Source organism: Nicotiana sylvestris, chromosome 1 (assembly GCF_000393655.2).
Source record: "Nicotiana sylvestris chromosome 1, ASM39365v2, whole genome shotgun sequence".
NCBI lineage: Eukaryota > Viridiplantae > Streptophyta > Magnoliopsida > Solanales > Solanaceae > Nicotiana > Nicotiana sylvestris.
In genome coordinates, this window is record NC_091057.1 from 175,056,499 (window position 1) to 175,074,299 (window position 17,801).

The 17,801-nt window shown below is 37.6% G+C and overlaps 2 protein-coding genes across 2 annotated transcripts; one reads left to right on the forward strand and one right to left on the reverse strand.

Moving 5' to 3' along the window:
* The first annotated feature begins 897 nt into the window (after positions 1 to 897).
* Positions 898 to 5,920, forward strand: LOC104225213 (TIP41-like protein). Its single transcript, XM_009776978.2, has 8 exons — positions 898 to 1,149; positions 1,733 to 1,918; positions 3,411 to 3,498; positions 3,820 to 3,933; positions 4,053 to 4,112; positions 4,194 to 4,235; positions 4,356 to 4,484; positions 5,680 to 5,920. The coding sequence occupies exons 1-8, from the start codon at positions 1,010 to 1,012 to the stop codon at positions 5,794 to 5,796; spliced, it is 876 nt and encodes a 291-aa protein (XP_009775280.1). The 5' UTR covers positions 898 to 1,009; the 3' UTR covers positions 5,797 to 5,920.
* A 2,593-nt stretch (positions 5,921 to 8,513) lies between these two features.
* On the reverse strand, positions 8,514 to 10,457 carry LOC104225212 (zinc finger protein 4-like). Its single transcript, XM_009776977.2, has one exon. The coding sequence runs from the start codon at positions 9,390 to 9,392 to the stop codon at positions 8,874 to 8,876; it is 519 nt and encodes a 172-aa protein (XP_009775279.1). The 5' UTR covers positions 9,393 to 10,457; the 3' UTR covers positions 8,514 to 8,873.
* Positions 10,458 to 17,801: the final 7,344 nt, after the last annotated feature.

Consider the following 17,801-nt stretch of genomic DNA (forward strand, 5'->3'; position numbering starts at 1 on the left):
TGACTTTTCATGATATATATAAATTTTTCCGAGAGTTTATATTTTCCAGACCATTTCTTCTTAACTTTATTCATTTATTTCTCAATTCACAGCTATAAACACAACCTCCTTCTCCTCTAACTTTATTTAATTTCTTTTTCAATATTGTTATATGTTGATTTCTAAAGAACAAAAAGAATATTCCCAAGGAGATTGGAGGATCGTGCTTGAATTGTAATTTACATGAATAAATTATTTTCCTAGCAAGGAAGTCACGCTTACAAAGATAATCATGTAAGTTCCAATTTTGTCATTCTATTTAAAATCATTTCCAAAAATGCTTAATGTACATTGTTACTTGTTGAATTACTAATTAAATGTTCTTTTATCAGATAATGTACACTGTTTAAGTTATGTGGCTAGAATGTCTACTTCTTACTTTTCACACCTTCGTGTAATCTACTATAAGTCTTGGGGTACATTTTGTAATAAGGATAACTTTAAGTTTTATTTAGCAAAATGGTATTCTTTGGATAGCTATTAAGTTTTCCTAATTGTGTTTTAGATTGGGTTGTAAAAAGAGAACTACTTTTAGAAATATTTGCATTAGCTTATAGTACTTTTGGTCCTCCAGTTATTAGTAAATTCTAATTTTGATCGATGCGATTGATGCTTCAGCACTTTCATCCTTATGCTTGTGAATTTTACAAGCTCTATAATTTGAGGACAAATAATCTTAAGAATAGCCTAAATTACAATATTTCCTATATAAAGGAACTAAAACCACAAAAGGTTAAATGTACTTAGCCAAATATTATAAGGACCAAAACCAGAATTCATCAATATCTGGGGACCAAAAGTGCTATTTTGCCTTGTGAAAACTATTTTGACTTCTCTGTTATTTTCATAAATAAAGACATCTATATTTGGATCCGCAATGAGAAATTGCTAAAAACTTTTCTAATTTAAAACCTCGGCGAACACTACCGCGTCCCGGGAAGTGAAATTTTTTGAGTTGGTAGATCGGAAAATGGAATGGGAAAGTGATGAGAGAGAATTAAAGGCGGCGGGAGCTGAGGTTCTGCCGGAGGGACGGAGGGGACTCCGAATTCACGGCTGGGAGATTGAGTCTCGGAAGCGTTCCATTCTCACTTCTCTTCAGCTCCAACAGTACTCTTTTTTCCTTCAATTAAGCACTGATTTTGTTTTGTTGAATGCAGCTTGCTTTATTCATGTATAATAAGCAATTCCAACTAGATTATCTGATATATTTCTTACTTAAGCTAAGATGATTTCTGCCATCAATGTAGGAATTATGGGCGTGTTTCATTTTACATACTTCGATATACATAAATCATGTGTTTAAAATTGATTTTTTTCTTTTATTAGCTTTGAAATATGCGGATTCAAGTGCTCCTTTTGCTGTCTTAGTCATATATGAACAATTACTTGCAGACTTTTTATGCTTTTTTTTATAACTGAGAAATTTCCAAGGGCCAGTAGCCCACAGTTCTAAACTCAATGAATAATGGGTCTGCCCTCTGCCTTCTCTAGTTAAATATCAGGCTTTTGTCATGGGCCTAACCCAAACATCACAAGCTGTGCTCTTACTGCTCGACCAAAGCCCCCCGGGGCATAAACTTTTTATGCTTTAGCGTATAATAGTTCATATCCTCTTCTTGTCAAGCACACCTCTCTCTTCAATGTCTTGAAAGGGTCTATTTCCTCCCTAAATGGCTTGATATGCATACAGATGGGAAGAGGAACTCCAGACCTCTCACTTGCCAGAGATGGTATTTGGGGACAATTCTTTGGTGATTAAACATGTGAATACTGGCACAAAAATTCACTTTAACGCATTCGATGCTCTAGTTGGTTGGAAACGCGAAGCATTACCACCTGTTGAAGTTCCAGCAGCTGAACAATGGAAATTCAGAAGGTATTATTAGTTTTCCAATTAATTGCAGCTGATGAAAGAAAGAATGTGCTAATATTTCTGACTATATTAAAGGAACATCTTTTAGGAGGTTCACAAAAACACTGAATTAGCTGTAAACATGCACTTCCTTTCGGGTGGTTATTGCCTAAAGAACTCATTCAGCTTACACTGTGCAGCATGAGTGAGTACCGATTTCAGTTTTTTTTTTTTTTGGGGGGGGGGGGGTGAGCAAGAAGTCAGATGGGGATTAGCAATAGCGAAACCGAAAATTTTGATGTTTAAATTGAGGACTACAAGAGTGTGCATTCTATATGTCAAAGTCCTTATTATATCATTTATTCTGGATCCTCTTTTAGTTAACCTCTCTATGTTCATCTCTGTTTCTTTTCTTGGGGAGGGATACCTTGCATTTCAGCTGTTTATGAAAGCTCCTTCACTCATCTTATGTTTGGTAAAAGTTCCACGTGTAATTGAAAAAGAAAGATAGGAAAGCAGAGAAGACATGGTGCAGCTTTACTAGGAGGTACTGGCATGGTGAAGTTTATAACAATCCTAGAAGAATAAGTGAGCATTGCCATTGCCCTTTTATTGAGATCCACACTCTTAGACTTATGCTTTTTCTAGGCTAGTACTATTGTTGGAATGTGGCCATCTCATCTAAAAGCTTTTTAAACTTTAGGAGAGAGCACTCTTTTGATTACTTAATTATATTATGTCTCAAGTCCCCCCCTCACATGTCGGCTTGATTCTGTTTCATGGACCAAAAACGTGGAAATATCATTTGTCTTTTGGGTGGCGGTGAGATTTTTAGATGAGATGGTTATACTCCAACATGGTATTAGAGGAGGCAGAGGTCCTAGGCTCAGCACACTTCTTTTCAGCTATGTGACCAAATAGCGTAAAAATAAAATATAAAAGTCCACTGGTTAAAAATTGTAAAGAAAAAAGAACTGTATGAAGGCTCTTGCACATTTTTGGTACTTGCTGAATGGTTCTTGGCACATTTGAAAGGCTTAAGCTCTGCAGAAAGAGAACTAAATCAAATCAAAAGGGAGAAGAAAAACAAAAACAAAAATCGCAAAAGAAAAAAAAAGAAAGAAAAGAAAAAAGGTCAGCAACTGTCTTGAATGTTGTTCTTCATTCTTTCTTCCTACCACGGTTGGTAACTTCTAATAACAACAGAATCTAGGAGCATGTCTAATCTCTCACAACATTGGATTACAAAACTAATGTCATGGATTAGCTACTGGCTTAAAAGAATGTTGAGGACATTGAATGATTCTGATACAGGACCTAGTCAACTAGAACTCATATGCTTTAAAGCAAATCATGCCTTTTACTTGGTGTTCATTTCCTTCTTTTCCCTTCAGAAATAGCTTTGATATCTATGGTGAAAGTGGGCCTACAGAATGCTTTCTTCATTGCTCTCTTTCCTCCCTCTCTCTCTCTCTCTCTCTCTCTCTCTCTCATTTATTTATATGTGTGTCTGCAGTAAACCTTTGCAACAGGTGGTGCTTGACTATGACTATACCTTCACGACACCTTACAGTGGAAGTGAAACTTTCGATACGAATGCCGAGGTCTGAATCTTTTATCATTTATTAAGGTTTGAGGATGTCTTATTATTCATTCACACTTTCTAAATTGTGTTAAAGCTAATAGGCAAGCTGGTTTAATGCATGCCACCGTGGTTGCGCTGTTTCATCAGTTATTTTGTCCTTATCCTCCAGCCATTGACTCGAATGTTGTATTTTTGAGTTACACTTTAGCAATAATCGCTGATTACTTGGAAAGTTAATTCATTTGAATGGAACTTTTTCTTTATATTCCTTCTTCTATCTTTTCCTTTAGCTATTGCTCCTTCGCCGTTGAGCTCATTCTTGTTGCTTTTGTATAATTAGCGCGTAAGAGGGTTATCAAATGAAAGCAGCTGCAGTCTTCAATGGGAGGATTGCGCGGAGAAAATTGATTTGGTTGCACTGGCATCAAAAGAACCTATTCTCTTTTATGATGAGGTTAGTGACTCAGAATGTGGTGATTTCTGGGTTATGTGACTGAGTAATGTTATCCATTTTCTACTTGTGTTACTGTTACCTTCCAGCACCCAAGTTTATTTCATTGTTCCATTCAACAGATCATCTTGTATGAGGATGAACTTGCTGATAATGGAATCTCACTTTTGACTGTTAAAGTGGTAATGTTGTTTCTGGCTTTTATTTAGTCATATCAATACGACTGACTTCCAATTCACTGAACGACTTCTGTGTATTTCTAGAGAGTCATGCCAAGTGGTTGGTTCCTATTGCTGCGTTTTTGGGTGAGTGGCTCTGTTGCAAATTCTACATAAGCAATTACCACCATGGTTCCTGAGGATGTTCTTTGCACCCGAATTATTGTTTGTTTATCTCTTTTACTGATGGTTGGATGCGTTACACAGCTTAGAGTTGATGGAGTGCTTATGAGGCTAAGAGACACTCGTTTACATTGTTTATTTGGAGATCATATGAAATCAGTTATTCTTCGAGAAAGCTGCTGGAGAGAAGCCACATTTCAAGCATTGTCTTCTGTGAGTGAAATATTATCTCTATCTGCATTGTCTGTCACTACTGGTGCCTCCCTAAATTGTTCTATAGCCATAATAGGTTGTTTGGCATACTAGAGACGCATTTTATCGACTGTTTGAGTAGGCAGTCTCAATGTTCCTTTACCTTTGTACTTTTAGGTTTCATCCACTCCTTGTCTAGGCTGATTGGCATGTTTCACAATCCCTAAGGGGTTGTTGATGCAGCACTGGTCCAGGATACTCTGGTGCAGAAATTAGTTACACAAGGCGGAATAGTTGACGGGCTTCAGGCAGGATTTTCATTAAGAATTGATTAGGACTTCGGAATACGATTGCTTGTGTAGTGACTAGTGAGATGAAGAAACCAGATCCCAGTGCAGTCAGAAGAAATGCAGGAAACAAAGAAGAGAAGAGCAAGTGGGAGAAAAGGGGTGGGAAGGTGGACAGTCCTCTTTACCCTAATAAGGATAGAAGCTATATGTACATACCACATTTTCAAATCATAATCTTCTTCATAAGCAGACCATTACAACTCATGTTTCCATTACACCTAATAATAATAAGAAGCATAAGTCTTAGAGATCAAAACCTCTTGTTGCCTTTGAAAATCAGGGGACTAAGTTAACTAGACATTTTAGAGATTTCTCCTAGATTTTACAAGGACTTAATTGTACTTCAAGAAACGGGCCTAACAATTATAAGTCTATAACAAATCCCCTATTGTTCAAGTGCACACAGGGAAAAATGAAAAAGATAGAGAAGTCTTAAGGAAAAGTAGTTGGGCCCCCTTTTACCAAAATTTCAAAATATACAATTGAAGGTAAAAGTCCTTGAAACTAATGTCAGCACTATTTACATGGCATATTACACACATTATCTGTATATGGGCTTTAATTATTCCATGTAAAAGCAACTGCAAGGGATGATGTGATTATCTTAGTCCTCTTAGAAGTATATTCAGCCTCAGTTGTATTGTTGGTAAGAATTTTGAGAGAGTTCAGTTTAGTTGGTCCAACTAAGTGTCAGAGATCTCTCTTCTTGTATACCTGTTTTCACAGAAATCACTACTTTAGACGTGCACATTGTATCTAGTTATCACTTCATTTTTATGTTAACATAACTCAGGTGTTAGATCACATTTTGTTTGACTTTTATTTGTTTTGTACAATTCTGTCACTAATCTTCTTAATTTCTGCAGAAAGGATATCCTTCTGACTGTGCTGCGTATAGTGATCCAAGCACTATTAGTGAAAGGCTTCCCATCATAATGCAGAAGACTCAAAAGCTCAGTATCGAAATACCATGTAAGCAATAGGTGTGATCAACATTGTTATATCAGATTCTTCATTCTATGTTCCTCCTATTTGTGGAATTTGGTGAATGATAATTAATCTTCAAGGAGATTATGGAATTATTTGACCTTATGAATATTGCCACTATTTGAGTGCCTGCATCGTGTCATTCTTCTTCTTCCGACTTTTGATTTTCTTCCCCACGCAAGTGTTGTCTTGATCTGAAGAGAAATCACACTGCATCAAGATGTGCAAAGAGCACAAAGACATTGTTGGTGCCTTGAATGAATGGAAGAGCGGAATGGCACAGTAGTGACTAACTGAATATTACATTGGAGACTTTTAAAAAGAATCAAAAGGCTCTGTGAGTGATTAAAATACTAGGTAATTTCCTCCTATCCACCTAAGCCTTGGTGAATGGAGTTATCTGTTACCTGTGCTGGTGGGAGGTTGCACATACCATGTGGAATCGTCGAGGTACGCACAAGCTGTCCCTGACACCATCATTATTAAAAAAAAGGGCCTCTATGGGCGATAAACTTTTGGACATTCTGCACCTTCCCACCTGAACTTCTTTTGCTAGCATTTAACTTTCGAACTCCCAAAATGATGCATCTGTGAACTTATCCTCATATATCCAACAGATATGTCTATCGGCACCTCATCAGGGCTTAAGCATTGATATTTTTGTGGCTCTTGGGGAAGATGTTGCTGGTGGTGTTTTGGTTGCATTAGAAGAGTTGTGCTGATCAAAAAATAAAAAATGAAAGCACGTCGTATGCTTTTCGTGAAACTTCCTTTCCCTTGATATAAGATCTGGTTGAGCAAACAAATCTGTTGTTCGTGAACTTTTTGGCTGAGGAACAAATGTCATTTGGGAACTCACTGATGAAGGACTTAGTAAACCAACGCCATATAACCCATTTATGTGATGACAATGGTCAACTTTATGATCAACATTATTGCAGAAGTAAAATAAATAAATACAAAAGTTGGTGCTTTTATCAACAGAACTATTTAGTGTGATTGGCCAAAGAAAAAGAATCGTTGATATTGGGTACTAGTTAAACTTTAGTCGCAACCCAACTTTTTCCCCCCAAAATACTTTCTTAGATTTTTTTTTTTTTTGTGTGTAAAGTGCTCTATTAGTACGTGTAACAGAGATTGCCTTCAACTATAGGGTGTGGTTCTGATTTATATAAACTGTAAGATTACAAAGTCCATTAGGATTTGATGGTCTATGCTAGTACAGCTAGGGCAATGATGAGATCTAAAGGGGCATTCTCCTTTAATCGGCCAAGCAGGGATATTAGGTTCAATGGGTTATACTAGTATATCTTAGATAGTGAAGGGCAGCCCCGAAGAGTTTATGAAGTGCATTCAAGCATATATGCAGCATGTAAAGAATAAATGAAAGTCAGAGGTGGAGAGTGGTAATTTGTAAAATGTGAAAAGAATTAAATTTCCTAAAAGTGTTATAAGCTATGTATTAGAATCTTGTATCGTTCTTACCAAAAATTTATAACGCACACCTTAATTTACATTCCCTAGTATAGGTGACTGTTGACTTTTAATATCTCAACTGGTGAGCAAGTGGTACTGATGGACTTTTTCTCAAGTCAATACAAAATATAAAAGCTTCAAAGCATTCACTAATCACATCAAAAATTCAAGGTGGCGGTGGGTGAGGAGTGGAGGCCTGTGCTAAGTGCTAACCCTCCTTTTTAACCGCCTCATGTCAATCGAAGATCACCACTTCTTCCTCAGAAAAGTTCTTATGAGAAAGTGCATGGTATGCAATAACATTGAGGAAGCACCACTTCTTCCCCAAAGTTTTGAGATGCTCAAAACTTGAAAATTGCCAGATTGAGAAGTCTAGCTCTATTTGCTACTGGCTCTGAAATATTTTAACTCCGAGTGGTAATGTGGGTTGATAGGGAAGTTGTGAAGTCACATAGGTCAAACATTTGGTGCTACAATGAATATTATCTTACGTTGCTATCTGTTGTGTATTGGCCAATCTGAAAGTTGAGAGTTTGACTAGTAGGTCTGCTATTTCTGGAGAATCTGATAGCACTAGTATACTGCTCTGAACAGTTAGTGTGATTACCGACATGCTTTCGCACCAACCTCATAAGCACTTTGTGGAGAATGGCATGCTGACTTTGGTGCTGAATAAAGTAGGCCTAGATTTCTGTTGATTTTGGCATGGGAAAGTATAAAATGATCTCATTTAGATTTGTATTTCATGTGTGTGTGGCAGAAGTTCACAAAATTCTAGGAGGAGTGCAATTGGTGGGTTTCTACATTGCTGCTTCATGCAGTAATTTAAAATAAGTGTTGTCGCTGACTGCTGACTGCTGACTGGAAGGCGTTTTTATTTCTGTTGTTTGGCATGTGATAGTGGAAATAGGTCCAGCTTACATTTGATATGTTGAAAACAATAGAGGTGAAGGCCCACTCATTACTTTGGCAGTGTACTATGTCACAACTTAATCCTGAACACCATCCACCACCATCTAAAATTACAAGAAGTAGGGAAGAAACTCTTACTCGGGTCAAATATTTTTCTCAGTATGAGAACTCTTTCATAGCTTCCATCTGGCACTAATACCTCAGTGCTCCTTTCACACACTCTTCCCTCTCATTCTCTCCATTTTGCAAGTTTACCTCGTTAAAGTTCATCGATAAATCAATAGAATTGTTGCTTCCTCTAAAAATGTAATTGGAATTTGTCTAATTTCTTGTAGCTTAAACATAGTGCTTCTGGATTGCTGGAGCTTAATACAAAAAAATTATACATGCATAACTCAGTAACCTTCTGCCACTATTTGGGAGAGAGTAGGATGTTAAAAAGTTGTTCTAGGTGCAGTAGCAACAAAAGCAACTGAAAAGTACATATTACATCTTAGGTATCATTCATCTGACAGGTTATAGCTGGAAATCTTGACATCTAGGAGCACTGCTTCTCTTGGATCTTTTTTAATCTAAAAGTGTTTGCAGATCATACAGTCAGTTCATGTACTGATGATGAACCAAGCTGAAGCTGTTACAGGAGAGGATAGTAAATAGTTCCATTTGTGATAGATGAGTAGAATAATTACAGCTTGAGATTGAGATCTATCTTATTTGTATTTGAGGCCTGGTCTTCTGACTGTTGTGGATTTAGTCGGAAACTTCCTGGCCACTTCAAGTCAAATCTTTCATCTACTGGATTGGGACGCGATGTCATTTGAAAGCCTGCACTAGCCTCGCTGAACCTTGCCACTGTTGTACTTACATCTCTGCCAGCTTTATGCACAAGTGAGTGGGGAACCATGCCAAGAGATCTGTACATGGGATTGTTGATAGGCAAAGCCATCATTGTCATCATCCTCTGGGACTGATACTGTCTCACTGCTCCTCTTTCCCTCTTGTGAGCATTCTGATGGCCTCCCAGAGCCTGTGAACTGTAGAACTTTCTCATGCAGAAGTTACATGAAAAAATCTTACCTGGAGTAGGTCTTGTCCGTGACTCAGATTCTTTAGATGTTGTAGGTGAGATTCTTCCTAAGCTCAAACTCAACCACTCTCCTTGATCAACTGTCGAAGTTCCCCGGCCATCCTCGTCACTTCTCATTCTGTTGGCTGTTGCAGTTATGTAGAAATCTTTTTTTCCCTCCCCACAATATCACTGAAGAGCAATTTGAAATTTGTAGATGTAGTTAGAGGCTTTATGGAGATACTGACCAAAAGGACTCTTAAAGGGCTAGAGATCAGAGAGGCAAGGAATAAAAATGAGATCATGCAGGAGGTGAAGGTGAGATTAGGTATTGAAATTTATCATCTCTCTTTTCACTGTCCCCACCTAGTGAGGCTTGGTGTTCGGGGGGACAATGCTTACGTCATGTTTCACTGCAGTCCCTGTCAACGCTGTGATTCCCACTTTTTTTTTCTTCTCTTTTATCTAATCAAATAATTCTGCCTTTAACAATTTCTTGTTGGAGTTAATCTAGACTGCCAATCACTATGATTCAATTTATCGTCTAATCATAATCCTATAGTTTGTTTTGTCTGCCGTGTTGCTTCTTCTAATGTAGACTGTGATATAGGATGTATTAGATTATGCTAGTATTGCTCTTTGGCTGTATGATAAGAATTTAGAAGCCACACCACTGAACTTTATGGGTTTGAGATCAGTTCAAGAGGCATAGATTCTTAACGGATCTGGCAGCTTGAGATTATAGCTTGTCCAATTTTGAAGAATTAGTTGGTTTTTCGATCAGGATATTTACCGGATAGCTCCGAGAATAATGCACTGATTCTCTCTATCATTTTTCCTGTTATTTTTGCTAGTTTTGGGGTAAAATTTTGTAGTTTGCGAAAAATTTCATATAAAGTAGGTGGTGAAGTATTATAAAGATGGAACCCACCTGCAGAGAGTTGTTTCCCTTGTGAAAGACTGAGTGAATGAGAAGCTTTAAGAGCAGAATGTGGATGTAGGAGTTAGTGGTGATAGAGTCATACTAAATTGAGTGTGGCTTGTTTCAATGTCTGATGGAGTGGTAGGGTCCAAAGATTTGGCAATAATAGTGATTAAAATAGGATAGAGATGAGATAGCATCTTTGCCAACTTTGTTTAGTATTTTCTTCTAAACATGAGTATCTATGTGGGTGTCTTCATGTTGGGGTTTCTTTCCTGACAGATAGTGGGCATTGTATATGAACAGCAGAAAGCCCAGTTCACCATGAGATAAAGATACCTCTCTCTCTCTCTCTCTCAATAATTAAGTTGTTAGAATGAGTTGATAAAAAAAAATTGAGTGAAAAGTATTTGTTTTGTTGAGTAACAGATAATAACTTTTGCAACATATGGTCACCGCCATTATTTGAAAAAAAAAAGCTTCTGCAACTGAAGCTAGAATTATCGTTTGGTGACTGTCACTTGATGTCTTTCCTTTTATGGAGCATCGGGTAATTGGTTGAGGTTCATGTAACGAAGTCTTCTACTGTCACATAGGTTGAGGCAATAGTCAGTTCAATGTTGTCCTGTTTTAAGATTGTCCTTATTCTAGACAATTGTAATAAGAGTTACAGTTTCCCACTTACTAGTCTGTTTCGTCATAGTTCACCTCCAGAAAATGAAATAGTATTTTTACATCCCAAATGTCTCAAAAAGTATGGTGGGTCACACTTTTACACTTGTTAAATCCAAGGGCTGATCCAGAGAATTAGATACGGGTTCCCGTAAACCCAGTAACTTTTGTCTAGATCCGGTATTTGTATTGAAAAATTCATTAAATATATAAAAATATTTAGTTTGGAACCCAGTCCGTTAATCCAGTTATTGTTGTATATTAACTTAAGATTTGTGTAAAAATGCATAACCTTAAAATTCTGGATCCGCCTCTTGTTAAATCCATACCCCTCTTTCTTTATATGTTACGTATGTTTTGTGGTTTGTCTATCTTTTTTTTTTTTTTTGATTACGATTGCACATTACCGCGAGTAATTTTACCCACTAAGACTAGATAGATGAGAATAGATCATTTAATGTTTTTTTTTGTCTCAGCTGGGTTGGAGTCATGTTCTTTCCACGCCTTTATTTTGTTGACTGTTAGGCTACACCCATAGATGCTTGTGATTCATCCATTCTTTTGTTGAATCAAAGTTACACAAATATTTAGCCTGTGTATTCAGGTATATGTACAACGAAGTAGTGGATTCCAACTTTCCAAGCTTCTCATGTGGTCCAAATTACCAGTTAGGTTTATTCCTTGGCTTAGGTACGAATAAGTTTGCTGACCTTATTTGAAGAATCAATGAGATAAGGCATATTTGGAGGAGGATAACGATGATGATGCGACTAGTCAATCAACCATATGTCCTTCCCTATATCTCAAAGAACCTTTTGCTCTGAACTATGATTTTCGAGTAGTTTCATCTTTTTGGAAAGTAGTTTAGATATGGTAGATAGAGAGGAATCCCCAACTGAAGACATTAAGCGAATTTCTAGCAGAGTTTGATTTGGACCTTAGGCCAATTGGGAGCCAAAATGGTGCTTTTTCACTGGCAAAGGATTGAATCAAGAGTAGGTGGTCTTATTGAGTCAAGTCTATTATTGGTCGGACGGAGAGGAGATAATGAATACGATAGATGGACGTTTTCATGGGTCGAATGTTAGTTATATAACTTTGACATCTTTTTTCATTAAAGTTAGAGAAGTGCTAGGTCAACTATGGCAAAAATCAACAAAAACTTGATGAGGTGCTGATACTTTAGAGAAAGAAGGTATATCATATCATGGGTAGGCTGATAGGCATCATGAGGACCAACTTTAGATGAAATGCCAAATTGCTTTTTTGTTCACTCAACTTTCTCTTTAGAGAGGAAATATATCTTTTTCGACCGTTCTTTGTAATGAGGGGTTACATAATCACTAAATAGATATGAGGAAATAGTTTCGGCTGAACGCAAGTAGTAATAATTAGCCCCGTGAGCATAAATTCTTATCCCCGTGAGCATAAATTCTTATCCAGTATTTACAAGTACTCAGTTTCAACACTTGTTTGACCATGAGTATTTGCAACGATGCGAGTTGTAAATGTTAGAAATTCAAATAGAATGTTAAAACACTAGTTTGTTAGTGTATTTAACTTTTCTAGTTTTAATTAAAATATGAAATAATAATTTTTTAAAGATATCTATATTACGAGCTTAATAAGTACTCAAGTTAGTCAAGTTCAGAGGCGGAGCCAGGATTTTCACTAAGGGGTGTTAAAATATAAAATATAAAATATATCGAAAAGTCAAGGGGAGTCAACCTATACTAAATAGACATAAAACAAAAAAATTTATCTAGCAATACTATATAATTTTCCAGCGTCGATTGACACCCCTTGGCTGACTGTGGTTCCGTCACTGGTCAATTTTCTTCGAATGTTGAGTAATGCGTTACATTAATTTTAATCCAAAATTGCGTTTTCGGCGGAAGAGAATGAATTCTGGTGTTTACATCAGATTCCCCGATTAAAAGATCAAGATTGAATTTCAAGATTAGCTAAGGAGCAACGTCCAGTAGATGTGGAAAAGCCTCCATCTCTAATTTATTCCATCTTTTGGGAAAACAAAATAAAACGAAAGATCTACAGTCCTTCAATAGTCTATTTTTGGCGCATGTACTATCATTCTCCGAAAATATGCATGTTTTTCTCCATTCTGCCAATGGAGGTAAAGCACTCTCAACTGAAAGATTTTTCATACCAAGATATGAACTCAAGACCTTTGCTTAAGGTTAGATGGAGAAAAAAAGGCAGCTCGATGCACGAAGTGTTGAAGTTTGGCAAAATGCCAAAGTCCCACATCGGTTGGGAGTTGAGTTTGGGGGGAATTTTCCCCTATAAAAGAAGGTCTAATGTTTAGGATTTAAAGACACCTTTTATTTGCCTTCTCATCTGTTTAAGGCATTTGTATCTTCTCTCTTTAGTATTATTTCACTTTTATTTTTGGAGTGGAATAAAATATTGGTTGTGTCCGAGGAGTAGGCAAAATTAGTCGAACCTCGTAAATTCTGGTGTTCCTTTTATTGTTGCTTTATTGTCTTATTTATTATTTAGTGGCTGTCATAATTTTTGGTATAGTAGTTGTGACTTATTCACAATATATACATTTGGCTTCCGCAACAATTGGTATCAGAGCCAAGGTACTGTCTAAGTATGCTCTGTGGTTGCAGCATAGTCTAATCTTCCACATCAGAAAAGATTTATCTTGGTAACTGAGTTAAGGTTCTGCCTGAGTATGCTCTGTGGTTGCAACTTAGTCTGATCTTCTACATCAGAAAGGAAATAATCTTGATTTGTGTCGTCAGCTATTAAATAATATTTGTGTCAAAATTGGGAGACAATAAACAAGAAGAATCTACATCAAATGTCAATAATACGTCATCATTGGCATCTTCGCTTATGACAAGAATTGTGTCAAATGCGAAATTTGCGGTAGAAATTTTTGACGGGTCCGGGCATTTTGAGATATGGCAAGGCGAGGTTCTAGATGTCCTTTTTCAACAAGGGCTAGATCTTGCCATTGAAGAAAAGAGACCAGATGTTATTGGAGAAGAAGATTGGAAAATTATCAACCGTGTTGCTTGCGGTACCATTCGATCCTTCCTTGCTAGAGAGCAGAAATATCCATACACAAAGGAAACTTCTGCAAGTAAATTATGGAAAGCACTGGAGGATAAATTTTTGAAGAAAAATAGTCAAAATAAATTGTACATGAAGAAGAGACTGTTTCACTTCACCTATGTTCCTGGTACCACGATGAATGAACATATCACCAGTTTCAATAAGTTGGTCACAGATTTGCAAAATATGGATACAACTTATGATGATGGTGACTTGGCCTTGATGTTGTTGGCGTCACTTCCTGATGAGTACGAGCACCTTGAAACTACTCTACTCCATGGAAATGACGAAGTTTCTCTTAGAGAAGTTTGTTCGGCTTTGTACAGCTATGAACAAAGAAAGCGAGAAAAACAGAAGGGCGGAGAAGGAGAAGCACTATTTGTGAGGGGTCGTCCTCAAAATCAAACGAGGACAAAGAAGGGAAGATCCAAGTCAAGATCCAGACCCAGCAAAGATGAATGTGCCTTTTGTCGAGAAAAAGGGCACTGGAAGAAAGACTGTCCGAAGTTGAAGAATAAGGCCAAACATAACAATGGAAAGGCCATTATGGATTCAAATGTAGCTGATTGTGATGATTCAGACTTCTCATTAGTTACAACAGAGTCATCAACATCATCAGACATATGGTTGATGGACTCGGCTTGTAGCTATCATATGTGTCCCAACAGGGACTGGTTCGTGGAATTTCAAGAAGGAGAATATGGAGTCATCCACACAGCGGATAACAGCCCTCTTACCTCATATGGCATTGGTTCAATACGATTAAGGAACCATGATGGAATGATCAGAACATTAACAGATGTTCGATATGTACCGGATTTGAAGAAGAATCTCATCTCTGTGGGAGCCCTAGAATCAAAAGGGTTCAAAATCATTGCAGAAAATGGAGTGATGAGAGTATGCTCCGGTGCACTAGTGGTAATGAAGGCTAATCGGAAGAATAATAATATGTACCGCTATCGTGGCAGTACAGTTATTGGGACAGCGACAGTGACATCCAGTGACGACAAAGAGGCAGAAGCAACCAAGCTATGACACATGCGCTTGGGACATGCTGGAGGAAAATCCTTGAAAACTCTATCAGATCAAGGATTGTTAAAAGGAGTAAAGGCTTGCAACTTGGAGTTTTGTGAGCATTGTGTCAAAGGGAAACAGACAAGGGTTAAATTTGGTACAGCGATCCATAATACTAAAGGCATTTTGGATTATGTACACTCTGATGTTTGGGGTCCTTCCAAAACACCTTCATTGGGTGGGAAGCACTATTTTGTAACCTTTGTTGATGATTTTTCCCGAAGAGTATGGGTGTATACAATGAAGAGCAAAGATGAAGTGTTGGGAATTTTTCTCAAATGGAAGACGATGGTGGAGAATCAAACAGGCAAGAGGATCAAGTGTATTCGCACAGACAATGGAGGTGAATACAAAAATGATCATTTCAATAAGGTCTGTCAAAATGATGGCATCGTCCGACACTTCACTGTCAGACATACACCACAACAGAATGGAGTGGCAGAACGTATGAACCGGACCTTGCTGGAGAAGGTACAGTGTATGTTGTCCAATGCCGGCTTGGGCAAAGAATTTTGGGCTGAGGCAATTACATATGCATGCCACCTCATTAATCGTCTACCATCTGCTGCTATTGATGGCAAGACACCATTTGAAAAATGGTATGGAAAGCCTGCTGTAGATTATGACTCTTTGCACGTGTTTGGCTCAACTGCATATTATCATGTGACAGAGTCAAAATTGGATCCAAGGGCAAAGAAGGCTATTTTTATGGGAATTACTTCTGGAGTCAAAGGATATCGCTTATGGTGTCCTATGACAAAGAAAGTAATATTCAGCAGGGATGTTACCTTTGATGAATCTATGGTAAATAAGGTAACAGAAGATACCAAACAAAATAAAGGTGCTTCTAAGCAGGTGGAGTTTGAGGGAAAATTTATTTTTCCTACACAAGAAGCAGAGGAGGAAACAAATGAAGATTACCCTCTGGAAGGAGAGCCAGTAGAGGAGATTCCAACTCAGGAACCTCAACAACAACTTGAATCAATAGCAACCAGCAGGCCAAAAAGAACAATAACGAAACCTGTTCGTCTCATAGAGACAGTTGCTTGTGCAACCTCAATTGTAGCTGATGATGTTCCTACCACTTATAAAGATGCTGTCCAAAGTTCAGAAGAAGATAAGTGGAGGATTGCCATGAATGATGAAATACAGTCCCTTCATCAGAATCATACATGGAGATTGGCCAATCTCCCGAAGGGAAAGAAAGCAATTGGGTGCAAATGGGTATTTGCAAAGAAGGAAGGATTTCCTAACCAAGTAGATGTTCGCTACAAAGCAAGATTGGTGGCCAAAGGATATGCTCAAAAGGAGGGAATTGATTACAATGAAGTGTTTTCTCCAGTTGTAAAACATTCCTCCATTAGAATTATGTTGGCTTTGGTAGCACAATTGGATTTGGAACTAGTTCAGATGGATGTAAAAACTGCGTTTTTACATGGAAACTTGGAGGAGGAAATCTACATGACTCAGCCAGAAGGATTCAAAGTTGCTGGAAAAGAAAATATGGTGTGCAAACTTGAAAAATCGTTGTACGGATTGAAACAATCTTCTAGACAATGGTACAAGCGATTTGACGAGTTTATGTTGCGGCAAGGGTACAAGAGAAGCAAATACGATCATTGTGTGTATTTGCACAAGCTTAAAGATGGTTCTTTTGTATATCTTCTCCTATATGTTGATGATATGTTGATAGCTTCCAAGAATTCGGAAGAAATTGATAAGTTGAAGATTCAACTGAAGAAGGAGTTCGAGATGAAGGATTTGGGTGAGGCAAAGAAAATTCTTGGCATGGAGATAATTAGAGATAGACGTTCAAAGAAACTCTGTTTATCTCAAAAGGAATATTTGAAGAGAGTACTTCAACGTTTTGGCATAGATGACAAGACTAAGCCAGTTAGTACTCCACTTGCTTCCCATTTTAAGCTAAGTACTACTATGTCGCCAATGGATGAAGCTGAACGAGAGTATATGTCAAAGGTACCATACGCAAATGTTGTTGGTAGCTTGATGTATGCAATGGTTTGCACAAGGCCTGACATTTCACAAGCTGTTGGAGTTATTAGCAGATATATGCACAATCCAGGGAAGGAGCATTGGCAAGCTGTGAAGTGGATTCTACGGTATATTCATAATACTGTAGATGTCGGGTTAGTTTTTGAGCAGGAAGACAATCAGTCTGTAGTTGGATATTGTGACTCAGATTTTGCGGGTGATCTGGACAAACGAAGATCAACTACTGGTTATGTGTTTACTTTTGCAAAGGCACCAGTTAGTTGGAAGTCTACTTTGCAGTCAACAGTTGCTTTGTCTACAACAGAGGCAGAGTACATGGCTATTACAGAGGCTGTGAAGGAGGCAATTTGGCTTCAAGGATTGCTAAAGGAGCTTGGTGTTGAACAAAAAGGTATCACAATTTTTTGTGATAGTCAAAGTGCTATTCAATTAGCGAAGAACCAAGTTTATCATGCAAGGACGAAGCACATTGATGTTCGGTATCATTTCGTACGAGAAATCATAGAAGAAGGTGGAGTCACGGTGAAGAAAATTCATACTACAGAGAATCCTGCTGATATGCTGACAAAGGTGGTGACTGCGATCAAGTTTCAACATTGTTTGGATTTGATCAACATTGTTGAACACTGAAGATTGAAGATGAAGACACAACCAAAATTTGTTATTGAGAGAAAATTGAAGATGTGGAATTTTGCCAAGGTGGAGATTTGTTGAAATTGGCAAAATGTTTGTCCCACATCGGTGGGAAAACAAAAGTTGGGGGGATTTTCCCCCTATAA